Source organism: Ambystoma mexicanum, chromosome 2q (assembly GCF_040938575.1).
Source record: "Ambystoma mexicanum isolate Mex_15411 chromosome 2q, UKY_AmexF1_1, whole genome shotgun sequence".
NCBI lineage: Eukaryota > Metazoa > Chordata > Amphibia > Caudata > Ambystomatidae > Ambystoma > Ambystoma mexicanum.
Window position 1 is genome coordinate 823,229,422 of NC_090924.1, and position 19,887 is coordinate 823,249,308.

The following is a 19,887-nucleotide window of genomic DNA, read 5'->3' on the forward strand; positions in this document are numbered from 1 at the left end:
GGGATGCTAGGAAAGTGACTAGTCCATCTGCTGGGAGTTGACAGTCTTGAAGCTGTGACTCAGTGTAGTCGTGGTGTGACCTGTGGTGGATGGATCGTGCAGTCCAAGAATTACAGAGACTGCCAACACTAGCCTACTGTGGAGACACCTAGGCGATTGCATGGGAAGTTTGATGAACTGTGGTTGTTAGGTGACCTGTAACTGGTGGACCATTTGGGTCTGGAACTTACGCCCATCCCGCCAGCAGAACGGGCCACAAAGTCAAGTGGACCAAAGAAGAGCAGAAGAAGAGGGAGAAAAAACCTGTGACCCCTGGCGAAACTGGTGAAGAGTTCCCCAAGATCAGGTAACGGGAATGGTAGTAAATCCGGGATGGGGCCGGGAAAGCGTGAGAAGGCGCAAACAAAAGACCAAGATAGAAATATATCATTTTGTGAAGCAATTTCCTGATCATTTCCATAAGTCTGTGGTAATGAAGATTCAAGAAGGTCTCTGGGAGCTCTTAAATCATCCCATTGGGGGCAAGTTGAAGGGCAGAGTTCAAGTAAAGATAAAACTAAATCCGTGGCTAGAACTCAGAGAATTCATGAATCTAAAATTGAAGTAACTCGAGAAACCCGTGAAGAATCAGGGAGAGCTCAGGGAGTCTCTGCCTCATCACAGTGGCGCAAGTTGAAAGATAGTGTTCAAGTCAGTAAAAACTACTATTAAACTAGGAGAAGGGAGACATTTTTCTAGTCCAGTGATATTTGTGTACCTTTGTGAAACATGAACTGTGAGAGACTTTTACCTAGGAGAAGGGAGTCATTCTCCTCGGTTAGAGTATAAGAATTCTTCCGTTCGCTTAGTGATTTGTATTTAAGTGATAGAGTAGGAGTTTTGACTAGGACGGTACCTTTCATTTGGATATCACAGACTTCCTGACAGACCTGAGTTTTAGTTTTGTTGATGTAGGGAGACCACCACTTGTTTTAGGGGTGGGTAGAATTTCATTTATTTTTTATGAATAAATGTAGCAACAAAAATGCCTTCACTTGGTCAGACTCCTCATTCCAGGTCACCACAGTATACAGCCCCATAAACCTCCTCTTAGCTTGGGATTTCTGTTATTGTCTGCATCTGCAGATGAGAATAAAGGGCTTGCTTTGGCTTCTTTTACTTGATTCAAGTGTATTTGATTCAGGGTTTTGCAGCCAGTCAAGCCTTCACATGACTGATCCACCATCTTGGAATTCGCCCCGCAAGTGTATTAAATGATTCTTAGCACAGTAAAATCATTTTTGAATTTCACTTTATGAGCAGTTAGTGTGAATCCTGGTTTAGTTGTTGATACCCACTACTCCTGATCTTGATTTACAGAGCTTGTGAATCTGGAGCAATTAAAACATTCATCCATTTAGTCACCCGCTTTAACCTATTGTTGAAAATCTCCCACCAAAAAGGAAAACTATATGACAATCATTTGTTGTAATCTGTAGTTTTTCAGCAAGCATGGGTAAGGCTGCCCATTGCATCTAGGCTCTGTATATATAATGCAAGGCATATGGAGGCTGTTTTATGTAGAGCAAGTTGGATGAAGTCCTTTTTTTATAGGGAAGTCTTTCGGTTCCCAAAATCGGCACTTACGCAATCTACCCATGATGAGTTGGCGCTCTCCTTTGTTGAAGATCATGGTGCTTTCACCCCCTTACTTTTGTCAGCCTTTTGCAAAACAACATTCTAGCCTTAATAAGGCCATTGTTGCGAATTTCCGTTACAGGGTGAGAGGTATGTGGTTAAACTACATGAAAGAAAACCTAACAATTATGCAGATGCCCACTTGGTTTTAGTCCCCACAGACAATCCCTCACCACACTGTAACGCTCACCTGATTCCTGCAGAGGCGCCGGTCTTGACTGGGTGAATGCCGTATCTTCAAAGGTGATGTGTAACACACGGTTGGCTCTTTCGGCTGGACCTCTGTGCACTGTATGTCTGACTCGAAGAGTAAGATGTCTGCAGATAGAAAATATGGGATTAATGAACTGGGGTTATTGGGTGCCTCTCTCCTCTTCCCTTTCTCTTCTCCTGTAGAACCCCAAAGGTTAACACCCTCACCTTAGGTAAGTGAACGCCGAGCTCTCCATCTGCCTCGGGGCAGGGTGCCGTAACCAGTTTCTTCACTGGATAAGGGTGCAGGCCTCTTGACCTCAGAGGACTGCTGTCCGTCGTTAACTGCACGAACGGTAAGTTCTGGGCACTTCAAATGTCTTAAAAGTCTTTTGTAATGATATCTCTTGTTTTGCAGGGTTCCGGCGATGGCGGATGGCGGGCTGATGAGAGTTGAGGATCGAACCCGCGTGAGGAATAGAAGCGCCTGGAAGCACGTAAGTAAGCGCTTGTAGCCTGCTTCACGATGCGCACCAACTGTCCCTTTTATCTTGCAGGTACAAGTTCGGAGCTTTAGAGAAGCTGAAGGGTGCTGGAATACCCACTGGATTCGGCGTGGGAAGGAGTAATGGCACGTGAGTAATAAAGTTGCCCAATGTCTTTAAACGCACCTTCTTTTGTCTTTCAGATGCGGGATGCAGCGCCGAAGGCCTCCGGAGCGTGCGAAGAGCTGGTAAGCTTTTGTCTTTCAGATGCCGGAATGCAGCGCGAGGCGTTGGTGACAGCCGATGGACCAGGTAAGAGATGCGCTGTCACTGAAGACCGTAGTGCTAACCTGTTCTTTCTTTGTCTTTACAGGTGCTGCTGAAGACTGGATTCCAGGATGGTAAGCCTTTGTTCCCTTAGGCCCAGGATCAGAAGCAGAAGACACGATGAGCGTTCTGCTGCAGAGAATGCAGAATAACGCAAAGCAAGATTCATCCATCGGGTGTGGTTTAAATAGCCTCCTGTAGTGCTTAGGTGTCTCCTTCCACAGCCACGCCTAGGTAAGAAAAGAGTTCCTGCTTTCCAGAAGAGTTCCAGTGTTCTGAACCTAGTGAGTGGCTCCTGCCCCACCCAACAGGAAAAGTAGTCCCAAACAGAAGAGGATCAGGGGTTCAACTGGCAGGTAAGTAAGCAGCATGGTCTGCTGCAGGTAAGTCCACCCAAGCATTATGAGCCCGGCGCTTCCAGCGCTGGGACTGGGCATCTTTATGAGCCTGGTGCCACTGGTGCCAGGACAGGGTCCAAAAGGTCCCAATTGGGACTGGCTGGCACTCGGAGCCGGGGTTATGGGTCTGCTTCCAAGGGAGTCGGGCAAGTCCTGATCTTTTGGAAGCAGAGATCATGACAGCACCCCCCCTCAAGGCCCCTCCCAAACCGGGCTTCTCCGGGGGTTTGGGCTTGTTAGGAAATGTTCGATGAAATCTTTTGATTAGACGAGGCGCGTGGACATATTCTGCAGGTTCCCAGAATCTTTCTTGGGGACCGTAGCCTTTCCAGTCAATCAGGTAAAATAGTTTAGATTTGGAGATCTTGGAATCCAGGATGCTTTTGACTTCAAACTCGAGTTCTCCATCAACTAGAATAGGTTTTGGAGATGTAGTTAGTCGGGTTTGAGGTTGCACGGGTTTTAATAGAGAGACGTGGAAGACCGGATGTATCTTCATGTGAGGGGGCAAGTCCAACTTGACCGCTTCTGGATTTACTATGGTAGTGATGAAATAGGGACCAAGGTATCTTGGGTTGAATGTGCGTGGTCCTTTTAGAGGTAGATATTTGGTGGATAACCAGACTTGATCTCCTACTTGATATTGGGGGGCTTCCTTCCGATGTTGGTCTGCTCCTTTCTTGTATTGTTCTTTAGCCCTTTGAAGGTGAGAAACGGCTTCCTTAAAGGCTTGGGTGATTGTAGAATGCAGGTGGTCTACTGCTGGTGTTCCAAGATCTTGGAGTGGATCCAACTCCGAGGTTCGAGGGTGACTACCGTATAAAAGAAAAAACGGGGTCTTCCCAGTTCCCGAGTGGACAGAGTTATTGTAGGCATATTCAGCTATCCAAAGGATATCTTTCCAAGTTTTTTCAGTTTGTTGTAGCATGCAGCGCAAATACTGTTCCAGAGTTTGATTGGTCCTCTCGGTTTGTCCGTCGGTTTGAGGGTGGTGGCTGGTCGAAAGTCTCACATCAATTTGAGCCGACCGACAGCAACTTCGCCAAAAATGAGAAATAAATTGACTACCTCGATCCGAAATTAGAACTGAAGGAAAACCGTGCAGTCGGACAATGTTTTTGAGAAATTCTCGGGCCAGAGTTGCTGCTGTTGGTAAGCCTTTGAGTGGAATGAAATGCGCCATCTTGGAGAATAGGTCCACGATTACTAGGATCGTATTGTATCAGGAGCATGGAGGTAGATCGGTGATGAAGTCCATAGAAAGCGTATGCCAAGGGCGAGGCGGGATGTCAATAGGGCGTAAGAGGCCGGCTGGTTTTTCCTTTTGACTCTTGTTTTGGGCGCATACTCCACAGGACATTATAAAGTCTCTGATATCTTTTTTCCAAGACGGCCACCAGAAGTAGCGCTTGATCTTTTCCGAGGTCTTGGTCATACCGGGATGTCCTTCCATTAAAGAATCGTGATAACAAGAGATTACCTTTTTCTGTAAATCTGTGCTGGGCAGGTATAACCGTTCTTGCAAATATAATAGGTTGTTCTTCACTGTAAAGTCCTTTCCCTGCAGATGCCAATTCTGTATGTCTGCTGGAGTTACCAGTAGCCTGGCTTTATCCTTAACTTCCTCTATGGATTGTGTGGCGATTACACCTAGAATTCTTTGTTCAGGAATGATAGGTACAGGTTTAGGATTGATCAAATGTTCTTCCACTCCCATCCGAGAAAGGGCATCAGCTTTACCATTTTTTGTACCAGGTCGATAGGTAATTATGAAGTCAAACTCGGCAAAGAATAGTGCCCAACGGAGTTGCCTAGAGGATTGAGCTTTTGCGGTTTTCAAATATTGCAGGTTTCGGTGATCTGTAATCACAGTAATGGTGTGTCGGGCCCCCAGAAGATAATGCTGCCAAGCCTTAAAGGCGGACTTGATAGCTAGAAGTTCCTTATCAGTAATAGTGTAATTGATTTCAGGAGGCGAGAATTTGCGGGACCAAAATGCCACGGGATGCAACTGATTGGTTACTGGGTCCTTTTGTGATAGAACTGCCCCCATGGCAAGGCTCGAAGCATCAGTTTCAACGATGTAGGGGAGTTCTGGGCGAGGATGTTTTAAGATCGGTGCAGAGATAAATCTAGTCTTCAAATTCTGGAAAGCTTGTTCCGCCTCGGTAGACCATTCAAAACGTTTGTTTTTCTTTAACAAGGCGGTGATGGGCTGGACTATTCGAGAGAATTCGGGGATAAACCTGCGGTAAAAGTTAGCGAAGCCTAACATGCTTTGAACACCTTTTACGGAGGATGGCGATGGCCATTTGAGAATTGCATCGACCTTCTTTGAATCCATACGCACTCCGCTAGGTGATAATATGAATCCCAAGAATTCAACTTCAGTCACGTTGAAAACACATTTTTCCAACTTAGCGAAAAGTTTGTGTTGACGCAATCTCTCGAGGACCATTTTCACTTGTTTCCGATGTTCAGTTTCCGATGAAGAATAAACGAGGATGTTGTCAATGTAAACAACAACACACACATCTATGAGCTCTCTGAGGACATCGTTCATAAAATATTGAAAGGCGGCCGGGGCATTGCAAAGTCCGAAGGGCATGACCTGATATTCAAATAGCCCATACTTGGTGCGGAAGGCCGTCTTCCATTCATCGCCCTCTTTTACTCGTACCAAGTGGTAGGCTCCTCTAAGATCCAGCTTTGTATATATGCATGCTTTTCTGACTTGGTCCAGGAGTTCAGGGATCAAAGGTAACGAATATCTATTCTTAACGGTGATCTGGTTCAGGGCGCGATAATCTATACAAGTTCTAAGGTCCCCTTCTTTTTTTGGAACGAAGAACAAAGCTGAGGAAGCAGGGGACTTGGAAGGACGAATAAACCCATTCGCTAGGTATTGATCCAGGTATTGTCGGAGGTGAAGATTCTCCGGCTCGGTGAGGGCATAAATTCTACTACAAGGAGGAGTAGATCCAGGTATCAGGTCTATCTGGCAGTCATAAGACCTATGAGGAGGTAGAGAGTTAGCCTGATCCTTCCGGAAAACATCTTGGAATTCTAGGTATTCAGGAGGTAACTGAGGAGCCTCCGAGGAAATTGCTGCCAGTGCAACACCAGGTCGAGGGTGACAAGTAGAGACACATTCTGGAAACTGAACCGTTCTTGCTCGCCAATCGATCTGAGGATTGTGCTTCTCTAACCAAGGAATTCCTAGAATAATCTGGAACTGAGGGGCCTTGATCACATCGAACACGATCTTCTCATGGTGTCCATCTTGACTTACTAGCGTCACTTCTTGGGTGGTATGCGTTACTGGTCCGGAGGCTATCTCCGTACCATCCACCGTAGTAATGACGTCCTTTACAGCCTTTGGACAAAGAGTCAGATTCATCCTCAAAACCATTTCATGATCCACATAATTGCCGATGGCACCGCTGTCGACGTAAGCTTCAATCGCATGTAATCGATCCGGATGTTCAGGGCTAATGAGGACCATAGGTATCACGAAATGCGAGGTCACAGAACTGGTTTTAACGCTCGGCAAGAGGACCTCTATTCTTGTCGGGCGAGGTCGTTTCCCTGCTCAGAGTTTGTGACCCTGGTAACTGCAGCTCCTACTGCCTTCTTGGCTGGTTTCACCGGACAGTCTCGAAGAAAGTGCCCCGAGTTTCCGCAATAGAGGCATAATTGCAGCTGTTTTCTCCTTTCCCGCTCCTTTTGTGTTAGTGGTCCTTTCAGGCCCCCTATTTGCATGGGTTCCCCGGAGTCTACTCCTTTGGTAGGAGTTGGTGGTTTGGAAAATACTCGAGCATCAAACTTGGAACGATCGGCCTTCCTGTTCTGCAGTCTGTGGTCAATTTGAACGACTAAGTCAATATAGTCCGAACAGTCTTGCGGGGGATTCACTACTTGGGCTAACACATCTTTGAGCTCTCCACGTAGACCTCTATAAAACAGCGTAATCCTTTTGTCCTCAGGCCATCGAGTTTCCACTATCAGTCTGTTGAAAGACGCAATATAAGCCAAAAGGTCTTGATTACCCTGTCGCAATGAAAGGAGCTCATTGTCCAATCCCTGCCCCTGTAAATGTCTTGCAAACAGTTTTTCCATACTGAGCTGAAAAGCTTGAAAATCATGGAGAACCGGATCATCTTGATTAACTAGAGGGATCGACCAGTCTGCCGCATTGCCACTAAGGTACGAAAGCACGAAAGCTACCTTAGCTTGATCAGTTGGAAAGGCTGCTGGCCGGCATAAGAAGTGCAACCGGCACTGATTAATAAATACTGCAAACCTCTCTGGGTCACCAGAAAATCGTTCGGGCGGAGCCAGAGGTACATTCCCAGGTAGGTTGATCTGCACTGGGTTCGTAGAGGATGTTGAAGGAAGATTTGCCCCTGATGCGGGTAACGGAGTTTGTCCGGCTTGTGACTGTAGCAATTGTCTAGCGAGATCGTCTGTTCGCTCCTTGGAAATAATCAGTTCCCTTCTTAGAGCATTCGTTTCCTGACGGGCTGAATGCACTTCTGCTCTTAGTTCCCCAAGTAACTGGGCTAGCTGGTCGGTATCCGAGGTTTCCATAGCGCCTGGGTGGGAGTTTTGCGATAGGCTTTGCGTTCTGTAACGCTCACCTGATTCCCGCAGAGGCGCCGGTCTTGACTGGGTGAATGCCGTATCTTCAAAGGTGATGTGTAACACACGGTTGGCTCTTTGGGCTGGACCTCTGTGCACTGTATGTCTGACTCGAAGAGTAAGATGTCTGCAGATAGAAAATATGGGATTAATGAACTGGGGTTATTGGGTGCCTCTCTCCTCTTCCCTTTCTCTTCTCCTGTAGAACCCCAAAGGTTAACACCCTCACCTTAGGTAAGTGTACGCCGAGCTCTCCATCTGCCTCGGGGCAGGGTGCCGTAACCAGTTTCTTCACTGGATAAGGGTGCAGGCCTCTTGACCTCAGAGGACTGCTGTCCGTCGTTAACTGCACGAACGGTAAGTTCTGGGCACTTCAAATGTCTTAAAAGTCTTTTGTAATGATATCTCTTGTTTTGCAGGGTTCCGGCGATGGCGGATGGCGGGCTGATGAGAGTTGAGGATCGAACCCGCGTGAGGAATAGAAGCGCCTGGAAGCACGTAAGTAAGCGCTTGTAGCCTGCTTCACGATGCGCACTAACTGTCCCTTTTATCTTGCAGGTACAAGTTCGGAGCTTTAGAGAAGCTGAAGGGTGCTGGAATACCCACTGGATTCGGCGTGGGAAGGAGTAATGGCACGTGAGTAATAAAGTTGCCCAATGTCTTTAAACGCACCTTCTTTTGTCTTTCGGATGCGGGATGCAGCGCCGAAGGCCTCCGGAGCGTGCGAAGAGCTGGTAAGCTTTTGTCTTTCAGATGCCGGAATGCAGCGCGAGGCGTTGGTGACAGCCGATGGACCAGAGATGCGCTGCCACTGAAGACCGTAGTGCTAACCTGTTCTTTCTTTGTCTTTACAGGTGCTGCTGAAGACTGGATTCCAGGATGGTAAGCCTTTGTTCCCTTAGGCCCAGGATCAGAAGCAGAAGACACGATGAGCGTTCTGCTGCAGAGAATGCAGAATAACGCAAAGCAAGATTCATCCATCGGGTGTGGTTTAAATAGCCTCCTGTAGTGCTTAGGTGTCTCCTTCCACAACCACGCCTAGGTAAGAAAAGAGTTCCTGCTTTCCAGAAGAGTTCCAGTGTTCTGAACCTAGGGAGTGGCTCCTGCCCCACCCAACAGGAAAAGTAGTCCCAAACAGAAGAGGATCAGGGGTTCAACTGGCAGGTAAGTAAGCAGCATGGTCTGCTGCAGGTAAGTCCACCCAAGCATTATGAGCCCGGGGCTTCCAGCGCTGGGACTGGGCATCTTTATGAGCCTGGTGCCACTGGCGCCAGGACAGGGTCCAAAAGGTCCCAATTGGGACTGGCTGGCACTCGGAACCGGGGTTATGGGTCTGCTTCCAAGGGAGTCGGGCAAGTCCTGATCTTTTGGAAGCAGAGATCATGACACACACACAAAGCTTTCAAAGGACCTAATTTACTAATATATACTCAGGAAAAAGTCAGTGGTTAATGGCATGCAGACTGTTAAGGACTATATAACCTTTTTAAATCCAATATTTACAGATATCTACTGGAGGTGTTGAGCTATAATGTACGACAATTACTAATGGACTATTTCCTCCCACGGATTCCTCATCTATGATATCCCTATCCCAGCACAACTGTTCTCCAGAAACGTTTCCGCCGCTAGGAGGCCGCGCATGGCTCTGCATTGGCTACGTCCAATGCCTCTGTGTCCCGCCCTGGATATGTCGGGGCCAGCCAGTAAATATAGTGGCGCTGCGTCCCGTGACCTCAGTTCCTTTTTTCTGCACACTCAGTTAGCTCACCAGGAACACGCATGTCGAGCTTACATTTCTTTCTCCAACACCATGCCTAATCCTTCAAAAGCCTCAGGATTCAAGCCGTGTGTGCATTGTGTGCGATAGCGGTCTGTCTGGGATCCTCACAAGATCTGTTTATACTGCTTTTGCAAGGACCACGACACCAGGGACTGCGGGTCATGCCAGTCCATGCACCCGTAGGACCTCCCGGAAAGGGTGGTGAAGATATTCACCTTCATCCACAAGGTGAAGGGTTAGGCTCTGCAATCTCAGTCGACATCACATGGCGCGAATCAGTGCTTCGAAGGACGGGTGACTCCAAGCAAGGAGAAGGAGAAGGAAAAGACGAGGAAGGAGGAGGATTGGATGAAGTCCCACTCTCCAAGTGGGACCTCTCATCTGACATTTCTCTTCCTCTTCAAAGAAGAAGAGCCACCGCTCTATAGAATAGTCTGAGCAACCAATGGAGGTACCCAATCCTTAACGCCAGAGGAGTGTGAGTTTCCGCCTGAAGATGTTAGACCTGTGTGGCAAGGCGCCAATGACTCGGGCCTCGGTGCCTATGGCATAGGCGACGGCCCCCAGGGTTCCACCGCTTCTGTTGAAACCAGCAGGGTACCCTCAGGGGGTGTCATGGTCACCGGGCCAAGAGCGCAAACATTAAAGGGCCACATACACTGGGGGCCCGGATGCACACAGTCCTTTGGCGCCAGGCTCATGAATACCGTGAGTAAGAACATTTACTTGGGACAAGAATGCTTTTATTATGGACATAGCACCTAATTTTGGGTGCAAAGTGCATTTAACATGGGAACTTCCATTCACTAAAGCAGCCCCATATGTACTCTTGGGTGTGAGGCAGACGCTTTGCGTTATTCTGCACTTCCATGCAGCGTAGTGCTCACCGCCGCCTGGGATTAGACTTAACTTGGAAATCCTGCTTCCTGCCATCATACTTACCATCTGGGGAATCTGCTGTCACCTGTGCGCGTCTTGGTTGATCCTGGCATTCTTCTTCAAGTCTTCCGGCACGCTGAAATCTTCATCTTGGCACCGCAGCACACCGCACTCCGTCCGCGACAGCAGCATCTGCAAGTAAAAAAGAAAAGCAAGGTTAGACACTTAAAAGACATTCAGTTTAAGGTCACGCTACCACCGAACCTCACGCTTTTCCTTAAACCATCACTTACCTGCTGTCGGACATAGCGATTTCACTCATCTTCCACCCAGCTGCGTTCTGCGCCCCCAGAGCTGCTTTTGGGCCGCATTTCCACCTATTGGGAGGAAAACAGAATAGAAACATTATTCAGGATTAACATCAATATTGAGAGCAATAATCCAAAGACATAAAACCAGAAGAGGCAAAGGGAAAAAAGAAAGGGAAAGGGACAAGTCACATTGAGAGACACTTACTACCACCCAGGAGAAGCAAAGTCACAGCTGAACTGGACTATTACTTACCTGGATCAGTGAAGGAACTAGATCCCATCAACAAGCGCCCCTGCCAGATGTAGCAGGACGGAGAGCTTATCAATAATTAACAGGTGAGCCTTATGGGCCAGTACATGCCAACAGAAATCACATCTTGGGTAGATGGGTTTGAGAGGTACAATAGTCACAGATCAGCGCACTCACGTTCTCTCATATCCACGCAAGAGCAGTGTCAGCAATTTCCGCCGCTCACAGCTTTTCTGCAGAGGGAGAGACTTGACGGGGTTGATCTTACTCCTGGGAGGGCTGCAACCGTGCCCCAACGCCTCCACATAGACCAGGTGAGCGTAACAGGGGGCCACTGCCGCATGCCTAAATGCTCAGGCCTGGACCAACAAGAAGCAGAGGCAACTCAGCGCGGACAGGCCTCAACCTTCAGGCACCGCAGACTCTTCTCCATCGTTGGTGGCATGGACACCACAGCTCTGCAGGAATACGCCCCACTACCTATGGGTGCTAATATGTCAATGATTTCCGACATCTGACGACGAGGGTGACCAGGTCCCTTTTGGGCTGGAAACTCTGGGTTCTAGAAAATTAGGGATTTCCCAGAGGAATTTTACATGGACAGTGATGATGTGCTGGCACTGGCTGAGGATATGCAAGGAGCCAGCAGCCTCGAAACCTTCCCAGAGGTAGATTTATTGCCAGCTCCCACACAGGAAAGCCCCAAGCTGCGTTCCTTTGCTTGATGGCTCAAGTGGCCAGCACTCTAGGATGGTCTGCCCCATCCATGTTTGAGGTGCAATATGAACTGTGTGATATTTTGGACAAGGTGCCCAAGAAAGAGACGCTCCTGCCTTTCAATGTGGCTGTAGAAGCACCCATACTGGATGTGTGGAAAAAGCCTGCCTCTGTTACAGCTGTGAACAGAGACTTGGAAAAGAAACACCGCCCAGCTCAGTCAGAACCTTTCTCTCCCCCCATGCTTCACCTGAGAGCTTAGTGATCCAGGCCGCTTCGTTTAGCCTGAAGACATCTACCTTCAGGTCCCTTCCACTGGACAGGGAGAGTAAGAGGTATGACACATGGTGCAAGAAGGATTTCGTGCAGGCAGTGTGGCACTGCTGGCTGTGAATGCCTCTTGCGCCATGGCAATGTTTTCCTTTGGCATCTGGACTTGATGGCCAACGGGGCAGAGCATATCCTGGACAGAGAGATGAGGGACGGTTGCCATTCTCTAGTCACTGATGGCAAGGTGGTGACACGCCATATGCTGCAATCAGGGTGGACACAGCAGACTGTGCGGGTAGGGCCATGGCCACCGGCACAGTGGTCAGACGCCACTCCTGGCTTAGGAAATGAGGATTTGCAGCCGACGTCCAAGCCAGATCGGCGAAACCTTTTTGGAGCAATGGCTGACAACGCCCTACAAAAGGGTCAGTCATCAAAGGTGACAGCTAATTCCTTGGGGTTTGCCATGCAACTGCCCTCCACACAACCGTGGTCTCGGTGCAGGGGATTTCGCCCCTTAACCACCTTTGCCCTGAGAAACTGTGGTCAATCCGCCCTGGGAACCGCAAGATGCTTCCCAAGAGGTTGGGGAAGAGGTGCCCAGGGGGATGGCATTGCTATGGCCACTGTCCCCGCTGCCGCCCAGGGTGCCAAGCATCAGTGACGTGATTTTGATTTTCCATGCGTCTCTGATGGGGGGGAGGGGGATTCCTTGTTCAGCACATAATGGTCTAAGGCCACGTCCGATGCTTAGGCTTTACAGGTCACCTATTTCTGCAGGACCCCCCCTGACCACGCTCCTCCAGCTACCACCTTGTTCCAGGACCCCATCGTCCTGGAGGAAGTCTGTCAGCTTCTTGTAAAATGCGCAATCAAGTTTGTTGCTTTGTTCAGAACGTGGAAGGTGGTGGTACTCAACCTATTTTCTGGTGCTGAAGAAGGATGGAGGCTTGAGCCCCATTCTGAATCTGCGGCTGCTGAACTTCTTCCTACGCAAGGACAAGTTCAAGATGGTTACTCTAGCCCAGAATCTGCAAGCCCTCGATCTGCAGGCCTGGTTGGTTTACCTGGACCTTCCTGGTGATTGCTTCCATGTGCTGATTCATCCGAAGCACAGGAAGTTCCTGGGTTTCGTAATGGAACAACACCATTACCAGTTCAATGTCCTGCTGTTCTGTCTTCTATTTCCAGGGATTTCACCAAGCTGCTGGCAGTGGTAGCGGCTCAACTCAGGAGCAAAGGCATTCATATCTTTCCAACCTGGACGACTGGCTCATCCGAGCTTGCTCATCAGAGTTCATGTTGGAGCACTTGCTCTGCACCTGTACTCTTTGGGACAGCCTGGGCTTTTCCCTGAACTTCAAAAAGTCTCTGGTTTCGCCAACCCAATCTCTCTGATTCATCAGGGCAGTCTTGGACACTCGCCTGGGGAGGGCTTTGCCACCCGAGGACCGAGTGACTAACCTCTTTCGGATGGTCAATGTCCTTCAATCACAGGAACAAGTCTGGGCCTCCGCTTTCCTGCGACCTCTGGGCCATAGCCTCCTGCGTTGTTGTGGTGCCAGAAGTGAGGCTGCTCATGAGATTGCTCCAGCGGATTCTCAGTTTCCAATGGTTGCAGTTCCAAGGCCACACATCAGACCTCCTTTAAGTCTCGAAACCAGGTGGCTTAGGACCTCGTGTGGTGGGCCGTGCAAGACAACTCACTGAGAGGCACGTTGTTTCACCAACCTTAGCCCCAGAGTCTGGTGGCACGGACGCATCGCTGACTGGCTGGGGCGCTCACCTGTCAGACCCAACGGTAAGCAGACTGTGGTCTCCCGCTGAGTCTTGGGAACATATCAACTTGCTGGAGTTGAGGGCAATTAGGATGGCCCTGGTCACCTTCCTCCCTTCTGTGAAATGCAAGACCGCAGAGCCTGACGTACAACACAGTGGTCATGCACTACATCATCAAACAAGGTGATGTGGAGTCCTTGCCTCTGTAGAGAAGCAATGTGACTGGTTCTGAGCTCTGGAAAACAGTGTGTCGGACGGCGGCTCATCTGGCCGGATGAGTGTTAGGCAGAATCCTGTGCAGTGCCCTTAGGGACCACTACACACAATTAAGACTACAAGTGGTAATACACGTTCCCCTTTGGTACAAGCCTGTACTACACTGTTAAAGTGGTAGCAGTAGTGGAGCAGCCAGACTTATCTCAAGAGTAAATGAGCAGTAGTAGAGATTACACTAAGGACCACAATTACTGTGATTCAAGCAAACACTGACTCAAGGTTTCAGGTAAAAAAGTACATTTATTTTAAACCATCAGAAAACGCTTCACTTCTATAAATTCGAAACCACACGTAAAATACACTACACACAACCAATTCCTCTTGTTCCAGCAAATTCAAGGTAAGTACATTAGGATTTGACAGACCGGTGTTGCGATACTAACACGTACCCGCGAATAGAAATGCTCACGAAATTAAAAAAACACTTTGTACTTTAGAATTTCAAACAAGGGAAGAGTGAATAAAAATCATAGGCAATACTTTTTCAAGGCAAGGAGACTCGAGGACCTATTCAAAGATACAGATTAAAGTCAATAGGCCTGCGCCAGTCTCAGTGGAGCAGATGCTCAGTTGCCGAGGATCACACGTTGAACAGTTCGAGATTCGAGATGTCAAGAGATCGTAAAGATTGTCAAATGGAAGGAAAAGTTATAAGAAGGAGGGAAGAAAGAACAAATCTTCGTGTAGGAAAAGGGTTCACCCCAATTCCGGCTGGTCAGACGGAGAGAATGACCAAGTGTGCACAGTACCTTGTTCCGTTGGAGAAAAGCTGGTGCCATGGCAGTTGTTCCTGGTAGTTTCTGCAGACTCACGGTTCCTGCAGCTTCAGTCGTGGGGACAAGAAGGACGACGTCTGGAGCGATCTGCACTACCCAGGGATGAGGCCAGCAGCAGCGAAAAAGACAACGTTGAAAACAAAGGTGCGCTCCTTTAAATCAGGAGAGGGCTCTTCTGATGGCTATCCGGACCACTACAGCACAGCAGTGATTTTGACCCAGGAGAGGATTCTCTGACTGAAGGAAAGATGAGCTGGTTGATCCCACCAGGCTCAAGGGAAGAGGACTCCGGACTGGATCTTCTCTGGTCGTTGAAGGGGTAGTTAGTTCAGGATTGTAGCAGGGCTTCACCAGGACTCAGGGTTGCAGCAGCCATCTTTTTCTCTGCTTCTCTTCGGTTCCTTGCAGTTCCAGTGGCGACTCTGACTTCTAGCCCTAGAGTCCTGCCTTTTATGCCAAAATCCCCCATTCACTCAGCTTGGCTGTCAATCACTCAGCAGGGGGGGTTGTCCAGCCCGGGCAACCACCTCAGCCAATCAATACCAAGTTCGACTTGTGTCTCCAACGAGACACTGTAAAGGGGGTGACTACACCCCTCCCTCACATTCAGCCCACCTGGACACCCAGACGCCAAAGGAGGGCTTCTGGTCAGAAGCCTACCAAAGGTCGGCGAACAAAGGAGGCAAACCTGGTTTGCCGCGCAAAGAAAGACCAAAGAAGGATGTTAACAAAAAGAAATGGCGATTAAACCCAACCGGAGCTGAAATAAAAAATATTTGGGCCAGCGGGTTTAAAGTTCGAGGCTACTAAAATAGCCTAAAACACTACTACGTTATGTAATATAATCGCGGTAGGAAAATTAGGGTAGGTACCACTGCCACCAGCCAAGTCTTAATGTTAAGGGAGCAAAACAAGGCTCCAAGGGGTACAGATAAAAAGGGCTAAGAATTAACTCTTTCCAATACTCCATGTAAGATGGGGTGTACTGGATCTGTGGTTAAACGACTATGTAAAGTTAATGGCAACTTTACCCTTTCCTGGGGGACAGTAGTTAGCCCCAGAAATTGAGTTGGTGGGAAGTCTAAAAGACAACCCCGTGTCACTGCACTGGAAGGTGCTGTGTAACACACAAAAGAGTGGGGCTACTGAAGTGGTGTACTCCAGAGTCCACAATCACAAAAACAAATGAAATACACATGGCAAAACACGGGTAAGAGTGGGGGAAAAGCTCACACTCTAACCCAGTGAAAAAAATAAACTTCAGAAATCCAGCAAAGCTGCTGAGGGACTCACTAGGTAAGGGAAATTAGCCATAGAATGAGAATTCTCCCTAACAATGAGATAATGTCACTGCGGATGCCTTGAGCAGACTTCCGCCTCCCACGATTGGGAGCTCCGTCAGGAGGTTGTTGTGGAGATCTTCTCCCTTTGAGAAACTCCTGAGGTGGACCTCTCTGCTTCCAGTGCCAACAGGATGTGTGTTGTTCTGCTCCAGGATATGTCCTCATCATGGAGCTCTGGGACACTCAGAGGGTCGAGTGGAATTTCAACCTCCTTTATGCATTCTTGCTGATCCACGTCATTCTGCTGCTTCTCAGAAGGTTGCGCCTGTTCGGATCCATGATGATCCTGATAGCTTTTGATTGGTCCTGGAGACCGTGGTACGCGGAGTGGCTGGACATGTCCATCTGCTCTCCCTGGTATCTCCTGAGGATAGTAGACATGCTCTCCCACTTAGAGGGATGGGTCCTCCACCTGAACCATGCTAGGCCACTGAGAAGCTGAGATACAAGGAGTGGGACTCGCCAGACGATATCCTCGATGTTCTCCTTTCAGCTCAGAGGCCCGCTATGAAATCCATTTATGCCTGCAGGTGGTGTGCATGTTTGTTTGTTGCCAGGAGAGGGACCTGGGTCCTTTATCCTGTCCTCTGCCCCTTGTGTTGGATTTTCTGCTTTCCTTGGCCCAAGCGGGCCTGCAGATTGGCACTGGTGAAGGGTTACCTCGCTGCTATTTCTGTGTTCAAGAGGTCCCCGGAACAAGGCTTGTTTTTTCATAATCCCCACTGTTAGGCAGTTCTTGCTGGGTTTGTGTAACCAGTTTGCTCCCCACCAATTTGTGGTTCAGGCGTGGTATTTGAATTTAGTTTTGACATTTCTTATGGGCACTCTGTATGAGCCCCTTCATTCATGTTCTAGTAGAGTGCTCACCCTTAGTGATTTTCTTGGTTGCCATCACATCCGCGAGATGCGGGAGTGATTTTCAGGTGTTGTCTGTTTTACCTCCCTATTTGTTTTTTCCAAAGAGAAGGTACGAATGAGAGTGAGACCCTCTTTCTGCCGAAGGTGATCTCTGATTTCCATCTCTCTCAGAATATCCATCTTCATGTGTTCTTTCCTCTGCCTCACCCTTCGAAGGCAGAGGAACGTTTCCATCGATTGGACCCGGTACAGGCCATTAAGTTCTATGTCCCTCGTACAACAGAGACTAGGAAAGATGAACACCTATTTGGTGGTTACGCTGGTACTTGTGCTGGCAGGGCTGTGACCAAACAGACCCTGTCCAGGTGGATCATTCTCTGTATTTCAGAATGCTACGATCTGGCTGGGAAGGATGTGCCCGAGGGTCTCAGGACTCATTCTACCAGAGGAGTGGTTGCCACCGCTGTCCTGAACTGTTGCAGGGCGGCCACTTTCACATCATTTCACATGTTTGCTAAGCATTACTGCTTGGATTTCCTTGCGTGTCAGGATGCCCGTTTCGGTAGGGAAACCCTCCAGAGTTTGCTGGTTTAGGTGGTGTTCTTTCTTCGTCCTGAAAACAATCCATTAGAAGAACAATTGACTTGCCTCTTGATAATGTTCTTTCCGATAAATGTTCCTCCCATAGATTCCTTATACTTGCCCCTCTTTGCGGGAAGCTACTACATTGGTTCTCGGGTCCCTCAAATACAGAGTGCTAAGGAAAAAGGGTGGAATTGAGGTCGCGGGTCGCTGTGCCGCTATATATACTCGCCTCGACATCCTATCGGGCATGTATCGGTGTTGGACGGAGCCACCCTGCACCCCCTGGTGGCAGAAATGTTTCCAGAGAACATCTGCACCAGGATAGGGATATCATAGATGCGGAATCAGTGGGAGGAACATCCATCAGAAAGAACATTACCGAGAGGTAAGTAATTTGTTCTCGTCACTAAGTTTGAGACATTGTAAGATGAAACCTGTCCGTTTGTAGATGCAATTTAATCACGTCTATAGATGAGAATTCATCTGATCTTCTTTTGCCCCTTTTATTTAGAAGCATGTAGGCTCTGTATTATTCACTTTTAAATAAAATGAGTTCTACTTAATGTAGGCGAGTCTTTTTGTACTTCTGTTTTTTCCGGCGCATGTAGGGTTTTGCATGTCCTAAAAACCTTTCTGCCCCTATGTTTAGAAGAGCAACATTGTAAAAGAGTATCACACCTTACAGATGCACTTTATAATGGTCTCTCTCTGTAATAAAAGAGCCCTTATATCTCTGAACCTTATATCTCTGTTTTATATTTTTCAATTGGGTTTGCCCTTTTAAATCCACCCATGTATATGAAGAGATTTGTGGTCGATGGTATTTGACTGAAATAAACCTAGGCTTGCACTTGAGCCAACTAGATCAAGTCGGCAAACAAGATGAATTAGTTTATTAAAATATTAATAACATGAAAGGTTACCCTTGTGATTGGTTAAGGCTTTGGCAGTCCTATTGATCTAACTTGTCTGACAACAAGGTCAGAATCCTTTGATAAAACACTGACTGGTTTGCAACTAACTTCCTTTGTTAGTAAAATCAACTTGGCAACAAAACTTTGATTGTCAATATAGGGTGCCTTCTGCCACTCTTCCTTTGCTAAAACTTGTCAGCCATCCTAATAAGCATGCTGCTTAGGGAGTTATGTGTTTTAGATGATTCTTTCTAGTAGACTTGAAAATTGTGTCCCAATGTGAAGCAATACGTTTGCCGATGAGCAATTCCAAATGAGGGCTATATTCAGCAATGCAAATCAGGCAGGATCTGTGTTGAATGTCTTTGTGAAATTGTTAGTGTCTCGGGTTATGTCAATGACAGCGTTTTAGTAATGCTCTTCTTTTTTTACCCATAGGTTATTAGCCAGTCACGAGCTAGATTTAACCCAAGCATCAGCATGATTAAGAAGTGCATTGAAGTTCTTATAGACAAACAATACATTGAGCGAAGCCAAGCCTCATCGGATGAGTACAGCTACGTCGCATGATGTTCCTCTCTTGCAGGGTATGAATGTGAGAAGATCATCACTGTCACTGTTTGGTGTGTTCCTGTGGGAAGGAGCAGGCCTGTGCCTCCATAATTGGTCACCCGTTTTTCTGCTGTTTACAACATCACCAGTGCCACGTCATGAGCATCAATGAAAATGCCTATAGATATTTCAAGCTCATGCCATTATGACATTTCTTAAGACTTTACTAAAAGAATGAGTGAAGCGTAGCTGGAAGGTGGAAATGTGGGTGGGTTCCATGCTTTTTCCTCCCTGCCCTCCCAGGCACGTCATGTTTGCAGTTCATGTGTTTTTTTAATGTATCTTAAAGAATTTAAAAGTAAAAACTAAATATTGTAATATGACAGATAACCTAATAATTGTATCTACTTTAAAATGTAAAAATGGCAAACATGATATTGCTGCTTGTCAATAAAAAAAGAAACTAAATGTTGGTTGAAGTATTCATTTACTCGCACAACTAGCGCTGCTTAATTGTACACTTCCTTTACATTTATTATAGCTATTCAGTGAAGCCCTTTTTCACAAAAGGGTTCCCAATACCTTGTACTTATAACAATGGATTAACCAGGGTGGAGAAATGTGAGTTGTAATCGATTGCTTCCCCCCACAAAAATTTCTCATCTTAAATGTATTCCTCTTTATCTATATGTGCTTGAGAAAATATTCAGTCACCAGGGCCTCTATGCCCGCCCCACTTGGTGTCATCCACTCCTATGACTCTGAAAGTGATTCACAGGCAGTACATATAGAGCCAGGTGCACCCCATAACAGTTCCTTTTTACACGCACCCAGCACACAGATTTCGAATCACCATCTTCTCTGAAAAATGTTC

General features: G+C 47.6%; 1 protein-coding gene across 1 annotated transcript in view; it reads left to right on the forward strand.

Annotated features, from left to right (window-relative positions):
- The window catches only part of CUL2 (cullin 2), a 1,882,542-nt gene extending 1,863,061 nt beyond the window's left edge, over nt 1–19,481 (forward strand). The window contains exon 22 of the mRNA XM_069648039.1: nt 18,900–19,481. Coding sequence (XP_069504140.1) covers nt 18,900–19,031 — 132 coding nt within the window. The 3' untranslated portion in view covers nt 19,032–19,481. The remainder of the gene's footprint in view (nt 1–18,899) is intronic.
- The last annotated feature ends 406 nt before the right edge of the window (nt 19,482–19,887 follow it).